Genomic DNA, 15,268 nt, shown 5'->3' on the forward strand with positions numbered 1-15,268 from the left:
ATAAACATGGGTGTGCATATATCTGGTGGATGTCAGTTATCATCTCTTTGGGATATATTCCCAGTAGTGGAATCACTGGGTCAAATGGTATCTCTGCAACTTTTTGAGAAAGCGCCATACCGCCTTTCACAGTGGCAATTCTTCGTCTATCATCCTTATTCACTGTCTATTTCTCAGATGCATGGTAAGTGATTGGAAAGATCATGGCCTGAATCAGACACACCTTAGCCTTCAAACTAACATTATTCCTCCTCAATAATTCAGAGAGGTCCCTACCTGCAGACTTTCCCAGTGCAATACATTTCCAGACTTCCATAATGCTGGTACCAAGGTTCTTAATTGTGGATTCAAGAAAGATGAAGTTATTGACAGTTTCAATCCTTTCTCCCTCCATAATAATGTTGCCTATTGGTCCAGGAGTAAGAATCTTTGTTTTCTAGACACTGAAATACAATGCATATTGAAGGTTGTATTCCTTGATCTTCTGCAACAAGTGCTTCAAGTCCTTCTCACTTTTAGCAAGCAAGGCTGTGTGATCTGCATAATGCAGGTTATTGATGAGTTTCCTTCTGATTCTGATGCCTGCCACATTCTTCCTCATACACTCCAGCCTCTCAAATAATTTGCTCAGCATACAGATTGACTAGGCATGGAGAAAGAATACAACCCCGGCGCAAACCCTTCCCAATTCCAATCTATGCAGTGCTCTATTCACACAACAGCCTCCTATATAGAATATAGGATCAACCTGAGCCAGTTAAGTGCTCTGGGAGTCCCATTCTTCTCAATGCCAGCTACAACTTGTTATTATCCACATAAATGCCTTGGTATAGTCAATAAAGCTTAAATAGACCTTCTTTTGGTGTTCCTTACTTTCAGCCATGATCAATCTGACATCAGCAATGATATCCCTGGAGCCTCTTCTAAATCCTGCTTGAACTTCTGGCAGTGCCCTACGTATGTACTCTTTTTTTTTATTTTTTTAAATTTTCTTCATATGTACTCTTCTAGCTGTTTTTGAATGATCTTCCCCAGTACTTTGCTTGCATGTGATATTCATCACATAGTTCGATAGTTTCCACATTCTGTCGGATCACCTTTTTGTTGACTTACATTCTTCATACAGTGACTGATGTTTTTAGTGTTTTATATATTTATCGTGATACCTATTTCAAATTACCACAAAATACATCTAAGTTCTTCTTACTGTGAAGAGGATGTTGCTTATTAAGATCATGACAGATGAAAATCACAACAGAAGATTACTAAAAACATCAATCACAATATGAAGAATGTATGTCAACAAAGACCCAACATTCTTTTGTAAAGTGGATAAAATGGCCTCATTCCTGATTACTCATCTAAACCAATTATTTGTTTTGAAGCTTTCAAAAATTCAGGCAGCTGAGGTCTTCTCTCATTCACTATTTGCTTCATGTCCTTTATTTGTCAGGCACTGTGCTAGATGGCAGCGTACAAGAGTAAACGCCACAAAACAGCCCTCATGCTGCACAGCTCTGTGAGCAGGGCTGGATGTGCACCTCTCCCTGTGTGAGGGGGCTCCTGGAGCTAGGGAGTGCACAACTTCCCTGGCCATATATGGTAGCCCAGAGTTCCTGTTCTCTTCTCTAAGTTTGGGGTTTAGTAATTGTGTTTAAAATCTAGTCTACCAATGCAATGCTTACCAGGTGGATAAAGCAGCACGACATTGTCTCCTGCATTCAGATGACCCTTATCACCAAGAACTGACGCAATCCTCTCTGCTCGTTTATGAAGCTGGAGGCAGCTGGCTGTGCACACAGTAGTCCCCTTTAAGCAAAAGAAAGTAAAAGGTCAAAGATCAGTAAGGAAATAAAACTGTATCAAGTGCGGCTAATTCAAAATTATATTTGAAAAGCTTGTGACCTGGTAGATAATCTTTAGCAAGTTATTAATTCCTGTGAAAATTGTCCTGAAATTATGCCAAAAGACATGTGTGGAATATCTTTTCCTTTCCCATGTCTGCTCGTACTTTGGGAATACCATTATCTCAAATCAATTTATTTATAATCTTTTCATTAATGGCAGCTTAAAAATATTTATTTTTTTCCTTATTGTTTCCCTCAGTTACTGTAGGGGGAAGGGAGAAAAACACTGAGGGCAATAAAAGAGGAGAAATAAAAGATGAAACGATGAGGGAGGTCAGCCATATGATGGTCAGTGGCCATGTGCTCATGTACATTTGCTGGACATAAAACACAAATGAAGCTAAGTTTTCCACCAGCAAAGATGGAGGAAATAAAGCAATTACAATGACTCAAGAGTGAGTAATAAAACTGGGAGATTAGAAGACATCCAATTGAGTTCCTGAGTCTGAGATAAGTTATCCTGTGGGCCTTCATAAATATCCTTATTACAAATTCAAGTTTCAATGGGTAGTTTTCTGAACCTTTTCTTTTTCTTCTTGTGAAAGATAACACACACAAGGAAAAGGATATAAAATAGAAATTTATAGCTCAATGAAAAACTCAATGAATAAAGCAAGCATCTGCAGGAAGCAGCAGGACACAGCTGGCATCAACAGCTGTCCATGTGTCCCCACTCACCCCTTTTTGTCCTTTGCAGGTAACTTTTTAATGTTAATCTCAGATTTCTTTTACTTTATACTTTTAGCACCCATGTTTATAACCATAAAAATTTAGTTTTCCTGTTTTTGAGATTTATATAAATAGAAGTGCACTATGTGTACTTTTTAATGCTTTGTTTCACTGTTGTCGTTATGTGCCATCAAGTCAACTTTATGTACAACAGCTCTGAACTCTGCTCTATGTTGAGCCAACTTCCTTGTCTCTGGCATACCCACTCCCATTATCCCTGTCAATGAGTCAATTTCTCTTATCCAGGGTCATCTTATCTTCCACTGTCCCTTCACCTAACCATGAGGACTGGTCCCTCCTTGCAACATGCTCCAAGTATGCCAAATGGAGCTTCAAAATCCTTGTCTTAGTATGCCAAATGGAGCTTCAAAATCCTTGTCTCCAAGGAGCAGCCTGGTTTTACCCTCTCCAGGATGAACCTATTTGTTCTTCTAGCAGTCCATGGTATATTCAACACTCTTTTCCAGGACCACAACTCAAAGGTATCAATTCTTCATTTATTCTTAGTTACTGTCCAGCTCTCTGATGCATAGCAAGTAAATGTTAAGATCAAAGGCTGGATCAAGCACACCTTAGTCTCCAGACAGCTATCACTGCTCTTGGTACTCTGGAAAGTTCCCCAACAACAGATTTTCCCAATGCAATTCATCATTTGATTTCCTGGCTGCTGGTACCAAGAGTGTTGATTGTGGAGCCAAACAAGCTGAAGCTGTGAACAATCTCAATCTCTCCACTGTTGCTGCCAATAAGTGCATTGGTGCGAATCTTTGTTTTCTTGAGTGTTTCTACTGGTCAACATTATTTCATGAGTCATCTACACCTCTGTGCTCAGACATAGTTCAAAAACTTTCCTGGTGAGTATTTTTACATTGCATGAATGAACCTATAACAACAAATCCATCCCTTCTGCTGACAGACATTCTTATATACAAGTGTTAAGTATCTGGATGTGGGTAGGCCAGAAATGCGCTCACAGAGTTATTGAGTTTACCTATCTCCAACCTATCAGACTGTAATCAAAATCTTGGAAATTCAAATCCACCAGCTAGAATGACTGGCTTCCTCTCATAAAGATTTATAACCTCAGAAACCCAAAGCTCAGCAGACTTCTAGAATACATGACTGAAAAACTGACACTATTCTGGGGAGCCATGCATTAGAAACCAGTAGTTATATGTACCCTTGTATATTTTTCAGTTTGCTATGTAGCTGCTAAGAATAAACTACTAGAATAAACTTTGATTTTTAAATTATTAGCCCAAAGCCATTTTTATTCCTGACAGAAATCAAAGGATTAAAAGACAAACTGGACAAAAAGCTGTGTGACACTGTGTATTCTATACATGTGTGTATCTATAGAATTGTAGTCTTGGCCTCATGATTCCTTTCTGAATGAATAAAGTGATCAAATGTTAGAAGAGTAAGCATTAAAAACCACTCTAGGAGGTCTCATTTCAGCCTAAATGTGATTGAGCAATTTATCCTCTTGTGTCAAAACAGGGAGAAGGTAACATAACTCCTTCCTCAGAGTTGACAGCAGAAACTATTTTCTGATGAAATAAATCAATCAAGAGGGCCTGAGACACTCCTACAGTACTCAGCTGATTAGATACACAGTTGAATTTTTAATACCTTGGCATTTAACAGCATGAAGAGGACATGGTCAGGAGTTGCCTGGGCTCGCCACTGTAAAATCTCTGCCAGAAACTGGTGCTGAAGTCATAATGCAGAAAAAAAATTAATCAGGATCAGCAACTTTAAAAAAGCTGTATAACGCATCTCCTCTTTGTCCTTGACTTGTCTATAAAAAGGTCTGCAACACTTACCTTCCTCACTAAATCATTTTCTTCAATTTGTCCAAGATCTCTCCCTGCAGCTTGTGCTATGCGTTTTCCAGCAACCAGATTCCCAACCATCACAGAAGCAGGGCCTACACCTGAAAGGAGAAGAAAAAACAAATGCTCTGCAGATGGCAGTTCCTTCGAGTTGCGTGTCTCCAAAGCACACCCAAACTAACCAAAATAGGTTCACAAGTTTATTCAACACCATTGACAGACAAGCCCCTGTTACAGGCATTAAGAGCATGGTAGTAAACAAGGCAGAACTCTTCCAGGGGCAAAAGGCAGTAGTTAAGTTCACAGATGAATTTATGGTGCTAATTATTGGGAACTATTAGAAAAAAACAAAATGACAACAGAGGAGACACAGAAATAGGGGTGGGGAAGGTTTCACTCTAAGGAAGAGACAAAGGGCTGCCTAAATTTCTACTGATGAATAATTTCATCTGCTCTCATCATGACAAAACCTAGAAGAATGCTGAACAGTAATCAATATTTGGCCTGGAAAGAAACTGGCTATCTATGAGGACAGAGTATACATTTATCAGGAATATTAGAAGTGCTTTATTAAGAGTCAGTAATGATATCCAGATTATCTACAATAAAACTGGCCTAGAGTCTTAAAAAAAGTCCATATCCTAAAAGATTAAATGAGGTGGGCAATGTCAAAGTTAATGGCATAACAGGCACATGCAATACATGACCATGATGGGATCCTGGATTTTTAAAAAAAATCTACTAAAAAAAAGCAAGGGTCTTCCTCTCTTCCTCTGATCCTCTACCTTTTTGAGCAGCATTTCTTTTCCAAACTGTGAAACTGAAATAGGAACTGTATTTTATCAGGTGGCAAATTACTGTAATTTTAAAAGATAACATTCATTGTATTGAAGTTAATGAGAAAAAATTGAGAGAATGTTTTGTTCTTTCGAACTAAGTGCTAACACAATTTGTAGTGAAGGGTCATGATGTTTACAACTTAACTTGCAAAGAGTTAAGTGGAAAAAAAGGATAACAAATGGTGAGTTTAGATGAAAGCCTATTATTTTTAGGTGCCATCCAGTCAACTATGACTATCAGGACTATATGAACAAAAGATAGACTGGTCCCTCCAGACAACACGCACAAAGTAGGTGAGAGGTTTGAAGTTCATAGGATGACATTTCACCATTCTTATCCCCAAAAGAAAGTGTTCCAGGATTCTTAAAAATTAAAAGTACTGTATCTAAGAACGTAACAATGCAACAATTATTGCCAACTGATTTTGAAATAATGCTGGTGCAATATTTAGATTTTTTTTACTATAAAAATCTATTGGTTCTGAATATACAGAAACAACTAGAACAGAAACTATTAAAATAAGATAGTCATTTTTTTAAAAAGGATAAATACCTGGGGAAAATGGATAAAGTATATGCAAGAACTTTTTGTACCATGCAAACATTTTTATAAGAGTGAAAATGTTTCAAAATGAAAAGTTAAAATAGAAAAATTTAGAAAGGTAAAATACTCCAACACTCGGCTAAACAGTTTTCATTTATAGAGTACTAAAATAATTTTAAGCATAAAATAGACAAAATTCCTTCCCAAGAATTGAAATAATAAATTACAAATATATGTTGAAAATAGCCACCTATGAAAACAGGGACTCAGAATGTATGTGATGGTGTAAATTGTTTAGTCCTGGATTCACAGTTGTAAAGATAATAAAGGTTTGACATTTTAAAAAGTGAATTTCACCTCACCAAAGGACATTCAGTTGACCAAAGCACACAAGAAAAGAGTCTCACAGTCATTAACCATCCATTTACTATTATGCGACAAACAAATCAAAATAACAATGAAATTCCCTCTTCTCACATCTATAAAAAATGACAATGATGGAGAGAAAAAAAAAAAAAAAAAACCAGAACAAATGCTGAGGAAGTTGCTGGAGAGCCTAGAAAATGGTACAACCACTACAGAAAGAATAGTTTCCTTCCTAAAAACCCTAAAAACAGAAATATAACCCAGCAATTCCACTCCTAAGTATATATCTTCAAGATGTAAAAGCAGTGACAAGAATAGACACATGCATATACATGTCCATTGCTGTATTATTCACACAATAGCAAACAATGGCAAGAACCTAAGAGTTCATCAGTGGATAAATGGATAAGCAAACTGTGGTAAAGACACACAACTGAATACTATGCAACTGAAAAGACTAATGAGGAGTCTATGAAACAACTTTTAACACGGATGAATGTGAAGGACATTATCCTGAGTGAAATAAGTCAATCACAAAAAAGGTAATCATTGTATAACCCTACTATTATAAAAAATCAAGAACATACATATTCAAAAAAGCAAAACTGATAGTAAACAGGGATGAGAAGGGGGATCATTTTCTAGATTTTAGACTCATTACTTTTGGTGATGGGAAAGATAAAAAGCCAGCACAACTTGACTAAGGTTATACAGACACTAAAAAGTATGTAAGAAAAAGGAGTACTTTCTGCAACTACTATAACACGCATAATTTTGCAACAGTAAAAACAACCAAAAATTATGCATATGTGGATGAATGTATGTTTACAGAAAGGCATGTATGAGTAAATGAGGTGTGGAGGTACATGTAGAGAAATATCTGTAGAAAAGTATACAATTAGTGTGAACTGCATATGTTGTTGACATATATAATACATGGAGGCAAAGTTACAGAAGCTTCCTAGACACAGACTAACACTTCATGAGATTACTGAGTTATAAGATTTGGGATCAAAGTGGTGGGGGACAACTTAGTCACCAGGCATAACACAGGTCACAAAGATAATGTCTCTCTCCTAGATTTGTGATGATCTCCTGGAGTCTTAGAAACTTGGGAGTAGCTATCTAAGATAGAACTATTGGTTAAAGAGCAAAAGAAAAAAGAAAATAAAGGTAATAAAAGACTCCAAGAAGAAACTAGTGTACGAGACTAAAAGTTCACACAAACCACAGCCTCTTCCAACATAAGGTCAGAAGAACCAGATCAGATCATGCCTGGCTATTACTGGCCATTCTGAACAAGGACCCCCAAAAAGGTCCCAGACAGAATGGGAGGAAAATGTAGAATAAAACTCGAATTTTCAAAAAGGCCAGAGATGTGCTAGACCAATAAAGAATAAAGAATAGAGAAACTCCTAAGACTACCACTTAAAATAAACTTGTATTGACACTATTTTTTGTAGGCTGGTTTTCAGTTAAATTATATAATGGCTTATAAAGAAACAGTATCATCTGTGAACAATACGCTCTTCAAGTGATTAACTACATGAGACCAAATGGTCAACATTTACCCAAAAGCAATGGTAAGAAGGCAAGGAAGAAGGAACAGAAAGGAAACAATGCCAATGCTGACATAGCATAAAACTGTAACTGGTATGCCCTGTATACATTGCTAAAGCAAAATTTTTTTAAAGTAAAAATAGATTTATTAGACCATTACATCCCAAAGGGACAGACCTCCTTCTCTGAAAAGAAATATGGAGGAGAAGCCTGCTTAAGATAAGTTACTGTGCAAACTTTAACCTAAAAACATAACAAAACAGTATCTTAAAAACTTAATTTCACAGTGTTTTTTAGAATAAGCAAACAAAATACTATTTTAGTGTATGTAACTAGATACAACAGCAATTCCTTTTCTAAGGCTTTTCTAAATAGATTTGGATATGTAGAGTCTATGGGTCACAGAGAATGAAAAAGAACTAAAAAGAATAATAAAATTCAAGAGGCTAAAAGCTGACTCACCTTGCTGTACTTGTAGGTATGCTTTATCTCATAGAAGCATTGAGTTGCCAATGATAAAGACTGCTGCTAGTCATGACTCGCCATATCTATTCTTTTTTTCATTTAATAATAGTACCTCCAGTTTTTGGCTGAACATGCGTTTACAATAAAGACTATATACACTAACTCCTCACTTGTATCAACATAGGTAGGTATTGAAAATCAGGCTGTTATATGAAATCAGTGTTGTATGAAAATACAGGACAAATAGATGTGATAAAAAAATGGAGGATAATGTCATCCTCATCATCACATAACTGCCAAACCACTGAGTGGACCACTGAGCCAGAACCAACTTGAACCAAGTTGACCCTGTAGTTTGTTTTCAAAGGCAGTAAATCCTGCAGAGTAGCTGGTGGATTCAAATCACATGTGTTTGGGACAACAGCAGCACAGCTCCTTACCACTAAGTTGTTTGGTTATTTTCATTTAATCAGGGGTAAGCTGTTTAGTCCAGTCAGGTTTTTTGGGGTGTCATTCCCCTCAAACAATAACTTTTATTTGTCATTATTAAAAGTCTGAATTTTAAAAATATTCTTGAACTGGCGGCTCATAGCCATCAGCTCATTCAACTATAGCATCTATCTCATCTCCAGTAGTTTTTCCAGAGCTACCACCTTCAGGATGAAGCTCCATGAGTTTGCCCAATTCAAACTTGGGCTTCTTGAGCATCTGTTATTTAAATAACAATCAGTTGTGGCCTGGAAGCCTCTTAATGAAACCAATTAGGACCCCTGGACAGGGCTTTGTGATTAAAAATTGGTTGGGCCTGCAGCCCTCCCTCAGGCCTGGTGTGATGACCGATTTGCTATCTATCAGAGTTACAAACTAAACTGTGTCAGTTTGCTGTACTAAGATAAATAGTGGGTTGCTGTAATACTGAAAGCTGTGCCACTGGTGTTTCAAATGCCATAAGAGTTACCCATGATGGACAGGTTTTAGTTTAGCTCCCAGATTAAGACAGACTAGGAAGGAGCACTGGCCATCCACCTCTTAACCCTATGAAAAGTAGAGAGGCCTTTACCACCAGGCCACTTTAAATATAGCCAGAGTTATTCTCACCTCCCATCTTGACATTTGTTGCTGCAACTAATGCGCAAAAAGATAGCAGATTTTTCCTACTGTCATGAATGAGCAATATTCAATAATGAGAGAGCTGATAAGTGAATTCTTTAGTATGAAAAATGGTATGAGGTACATGTACAATTTCAAAAAGTATGGTTAAGTAGAAGAGCAAGAGCATTCTCTTCTTTGCCTTTTCTCCTACTAGCTAGTTGGGATGTAGAAAGGATGGCTGGATTTCAGGGCATCTACTTAGCTCCTGAGGCAGTACACTAAGGATGCCTGTGACAGATCATTTTCTCACAATTCTTCTTTCTCCCTAGCTAGCCCTTGCTGTGCTTACATGGGAGGAGTATGCTGCTCTGCCAGAATGATTTTGGGCATGGTCTGACATGCTTTGGGCAATGAAATGGGCAAGAAGAAGTGACACAAACAGAAGCTTGAAATATGCTTGTGTAGTCTGGCTGGCCTGCTCATTATTGCCATCTGCTTTGAGAAAAATATGCCCAGGTAGCTGGTCCCATGATGAGACACACGGAACAGTTCTCAGCCCAGCCAAGACCACCTGATCCCCAGCAAGCCCAGCAGATCTGGAGCAGATCCACAGTCCCCAAGGTGAAAAAAGAAATACTTGTTATTTAAGACACTGAGCAGTAGAGTTGTTATATAGCATTTCTGTAACAGCAGCTAACCAACCAATTTGAGAACAGGAAGGTGGGAAGTTGGAAACAAGATGGTTTCTTTTACTGATGATACAGAGAAATTTGTTTCTTACTTAGGCTGCTGTTATGTTTTTAGGAAAGTTGCAGCCAAAACCAATTAACACATTCCTAATTGACCTAATTAACACATTCTCATTCTTTACACAATAGCTCTAATAAACATTACAATGACATTTTTGCCACTGGGGGTGCTTTAACACCTTAATCTATTTTCCATTTCCTCTCTGTTCTATAAAGATCTTATTCTTTACCTATTTCCATCTTTCCCTATTCTTTTAAAATCCTAACTTTGCTATCCTGTGTCAATTCCACTTTGGTCTATGTGATAATCTTCAAATTGCTTGGGTCTTTTCCATATTCATCCTGCTAAGATGCTAGCAGGCAATCACAACAGAATGCAAAAACACTGAATCTAAACAATGTTTTTATCAAACAAGTAGATGTCATACCTGTCGGGGCTAATTATTGTATATAGGTATTATTATTTAATACAACTGGGTAAAATTTGGCTAGTCTACTACTGTTTCTTTTAAGCATCTACAATGATATGGAAGTTCTATAAGAAGAATCTTGGATTAGATGTTATTTAAAATGGATTTTTTACCACCTGACAAATAAACGCAGGATATTATGTAACAAGATATGGGGTGAAGAAGGATTTGCATGTTATATATGTCAGTCATGTGCTTAGACAGTTAATATATTTGAAGATACTTTGTACATTTTCGGATTAGTAATGCTAACTCCTAGCTCTAATTTCCACAGCTGGTAATTATTAAAAAAAAAAAAAATAAAAAAAATATATATAAAGTACACATTGACACTCTGATAAGGTTTGTGAGTTAATTGATCATAACATCTTGATAAACAACTGTGATATGATCTTCAGTTACTCAGATCAAATTAAGTACTGCAGAGTATTAAGACCCTGATATAAAAAGAGGTTTTCTTCTATATTTAATTATTATTATGTTTACCTTTCAGTCAAAGCTCTTAGAGAAATCCAAAGAAATACCCCATTCCTTCCTCCCAATCTACCTATTCTCTTCCCTCCCCCCCCCCTACATATTTGGAGGCTGAGCTATCTGTGGTAGTTGGTGATCAGCTGGGTAGGAAGTTGTACTGCCAACCCAAACACAGGAGATTCATATCTAACAGCTGCTCCATGGAAGAAAGATGAACCATCTCCTCGTGTGACTTACAGCCTCTGGAAAACCTGCTGCATGGTCAGCTAGGAGTCAGTTCTGACTCCATGACACTCGTATGCTTGCTTGCTTGGGGTGGAATTCGGCTTTTATGTATTTTCAGGAATATAAAAACTAAAAGCCTTTCATATTTAATAATGAAACTGAAAAATCATCATTAAAATGTAATGACTCTATGCTGGATACTTTAACACGACTAATAAACTGCTCTTGGACTCAGCCCTGTCATCTAGGATTGTTCAGAAATTAGGTGAAAAGATGAACATGACTATGTGTTTTTCTCTTTTTTCCACAGGGCAATTTGTACATTCTTAGTTGACTTTCAACTCAGAGAAAGATAGCAAATGCAAAGTATGCCATTTATCTTATACTTATGCTGAAGAAGGTTTTTTAGTTAAGTGCCTTGCTCCCCAAAACCACAGATCCAAACAAGACTCCTAATGCGCAAGAACCAATGGGCAGGAAAGACTAACAACAGAAAAGCCGTACAGCACAGTGATTCAATATGGAGTTCAGAGTCAGAATTTCATCTACCTCTAGAGGGTGCAGCTTTAGGGTCACATATGTAAAGTCATCTAATAAGCACTTAGTAAACAATTCTCCCCTTACAGTTCTTTCATGTTAGCTCTACAAGTGGAATTCCAATTATCTTGACTTCATACTTTACATCCAAAGGCAAGAGAGATTAATTACTAAGAATTACTCAGAAGTAGGTAACAGTAAACTTCAAAAAGCCTATTCTCAAATCCTTTCCTCTGTTGGTCAGCAGGTGTTGTCAGATGTATTACTAACTTTTGTAAAGTCAAATTCTAGAGAAAGAATCAAACCAAGAGAGCTCAATTTCTTGCAGTCACAATTTTGCTGATATGTGCTGGGAGCCGGCGAATCACTTACCTGGCTGCTTCTGTCGAGGTTTTGGCAAATTTGTCACACATGTATGTGGGCACATGAGGATATTGCAAGGATGCAAAGACCCTTCTAGAAAAAGCTGTTTTGTCTGGGATATATGGATTCCTCCAAGCGGAGTTTTGGGCAATGTATTGGCAGGCACCAGAGCAAGACAATAAACCCCTACTTGATGTATACTGTCAATTGCCTGAAAAACACAAAGAAAAATTCTCAGTGAAGCTCATCTCACCACTTTGACATTCCTTATTTTTATTCTAGGATTTGTTCTCCTTTATCTATTCTAGATGTAGAGTCTGTTAGAGTGCTATGTTCTCATACACTGGTATCATTTGAAAACTGGACAGTGATTTAATAATTACATAATACAAAGAATATTAACCAAGGTCAGTGAACTTTACATGTAGAAATTGTTGAGTAGGCGAATGTTTTTAGAATGTATATTTTCACCACAATTAAGAAACAATCAGAAAGAAAAAACATTCCATACAACTAATGGTACCTAATGCTGCCTTCTGCCAAGTCCAAGAGAGATTAAGAAGAGTGGCAAATATGTTCTAAATGAACAGATTTGCAAGTATGTTCTAGTGCTAATGTCAGAAAGTTTTGGTTCTTCAGAATGATTCAACTAGATGAAAAGTATTTTTATTAATAATGGAACATTAGCTCCCTAAAGTCCCCCCTCCTGCCAAGTGATGTTAACACGCATTCTTTCTGCAAAACCTCAGGTTGAGTCCCACTCAACACTGAATACCAAAGGCCCCAATCTTTCCTCTGCAGTGCTCCGCTCTGGCCATGTACCTGCATGCTCACTAAAAGTCAACTACACCAGTTGTCCTTGTTACTGTGTTTATATAACTTAATTAGATATTCTACTGACTGGTTAAACGTAAGTGCAAAAAGAGATCATTTTGGGGGGGAGAGATAATTTTGCTTAGCACTCATTAAAATTTTGTCTCTTTAAAAAAAACCAACTCTATGGACATATCATTAGTATGGACAAGTAAATTATAAAAGATAAGGGTTATATATTCAATTTATTTCTCTAATATATACGTTTTAGTACAAATTTAAAGGAAATGACTAGGTATCAAAGGCAAAACATTTAGATACAGTTTATAGAAGTAAAGGATGTGGAACCGAAATCTGTATATGCATACTCACAGACAGGCCTTACTCTCTATCAAACGGATGTGCATTTTTATGTTTCATGTTAAAATTCATTATTTGAGGAATTTTTCATGTTTGGGATTTTCTGTTTCAACCACCCTTCTAAATAAACTGACCAAATAATATTGGTCCTAAGCATATCTTTAAATAGGGTTCCACGGTAATATCCTTAAGTTTTACTGAAAAGTGAACACAATCTTAGGAGAATAACCTAATAGTCTTAAGAGATGGGCAAGGTCTTTAACAACACAAGTTAAAAGGTAAAGAAACTAAGCTGAAGATCACATTCCTTTAGACTACTCTACCGACCTGCAGAGGTTAATGGGGAAGCAAAAGGCCAGTTGTGTCTAAGCATCTGCTATTTTAGAGTACCACTGAAAGTGGGCAAATGAACTACACAAAGCTTGGATTCTGTACTGAAAACCAACATCTGTAAAGTCCTCTGCTAATTATCTTTCCTTTGAAGGTGCTGAGTTAGGTATTTAATTTATATTATGCACAAATGTGAACTTAAACAAGCTCTCAACTCTAACCTACCACAACATATGATGTACTCTACTATGGATCCTGATATCCCCCAAGATGAGAGGTTACAGACTGGGAAAGCAATGCATGCCAATTTTATGTCCTGATCAGATTGAAAATGACAAGAATTTGGACTAGTACATCAGCCCTGCATTTAATTCCTATAGTTGTTTTCCAGAAAAAGGTATTAAGTCATCTTGGAGAACCTCAGGTATATTAAGTTTGCTGCAATAGGGTGAAAAAAAGTAATTCATCATGTGATTCTACCACTGTACCTCATTGTTCATTCTGAATGAAACAGACTTTCTGGTGTGTTTGTTTGAAAATACAAATGAAAAATATTCTCTTTATAAGTCCAAATCTTTGCTATCTTTTAGAGATCATCCCAGGCTTACCTTCTTTATGCTCTGTTTTTCTATTATAAACAGCCTACAATATAAAACCCATGATGGTCAAAGTGATTCCAACTCACTCCAGTCATTAAAATCACTAATTCAAAATCATAGATCCTCAAGGTACGAAAAAATATTAAGTCATCTACCCTTTTTTTGGACATGTTGTAAGGAGAGACAGGTCTTTAGAGAGGGACAATATGCTGGGTAGAGTGGAGGGACAGCACAGGAGGGGAAGACCCTCTAGGAGGTGGATTGATTCAGTGACTGGGGTAATCGGGATGGGTGTGTCAGAGACAATGAGATTGACACAGGATAGAACAGGGTTTAGGGCTGTTGTACATAGGGTCGCTATGAGTCGCAAACGACTCCACGGCACATAACAACAACAACCCTTACCACTCATCATCGCATGTCTGCATTATTTAGAAAGCATTTCTACTGACTGGCAGGTCATAAATTCAAATGTCTCAAGCTAAAAAGTTACAGATATTGGGAAGACATCCACTAACAGAGAAGCTGCTATGGCAAGGACAACTGATACTTTTTTTGGACCAGTCACCTAGCCAGCAGCTATCTGCTGAGCCTGCTATGACCATGTGCTAGCAGAATCACCAGGCTCTAGGGACTGAGCAGTGCACAGAAATAGATAGCTTCTTGGCTCTTGTGGAGCTTATATTAAAGGAAATGCAGAGAGCAAGTAATAAATATATGTGGTGAGAAGGGGGAAAATTAAGAAAATATAAAGGGGTTATATTATTTAAGATAAAAGTTGCCCCTTTAATATTATGAAAATTATAACTGTAATGATGATTTGTGACATGGGTTGGACAATGGAAGATATTTTCTGAAGGGACTTGGCAGATGAGAAGGGTTATCCTGGTGGAGGGTGGAGGGTGGAGCTGGGAAGTAAGTGGGTCAAGGCTCTGGGCTAAGGGTGGGGTCAACACTGTAACTAATGCTTAACTCCACAATAAGGGATTTATCTTTCACTGCTTCACAAAT

At 37.2% G+C, this 15,268-nt stretch overlaps 1 protein-coding gene across 1 annotated transcript in view; it reads right to left on the reverse strand.

The window, feature by feature from the left end:
• DIP2B (DIP2 disco-interacting protein 2 homolog B (Drosophila)) overlaps nt 1-15,268 on the reverse strand; it is a 303,253-nt gene that overhangs the window by 21,379 nt on the left and 266,606 nt on the right. Inside the window, exons 23-26 of the mRNA XM_006900236.1 lie at nt 12,165-12,366; nt 4,463-4,572; nt 4,269-4,349; nt 1,686-1,809 (exon numbers count right to left, since the gene is read on the reverse strand). Of these exons, the coding sequence (XP_006900298.1) occupies nt 1,686-1,809; nt 4,269-4,349; nt 4,463-4,572; nt 12,165-12,366 (517 nt within the window). The remainder of the gene's footprint in view (nt 1-1,685; nt 1,810-4,268; nt 4,350-4,462; nt 4,573-12,164; nt 12,367-15,268) is intronic.

The sequence above is a fragment of the Elephantulus edwardii genome, unplaced genomic scaffold (assembly GCF_000299155.1).
Source record: "Elephantulus edwardii isolate Elephantulus edwardi_28Jun2011 unplaced genomic scaffold, EleEdw1.0 scaffold00278, whole genome shotgun sequence".
NCBI classification, from domain to species: domain Eukaryota; kingdom Metazoa; phylum Chordata; class Mammalia; order Macroscelidea; family Macroscelididae; genus Elephantulus; species Elephantulus edwardii.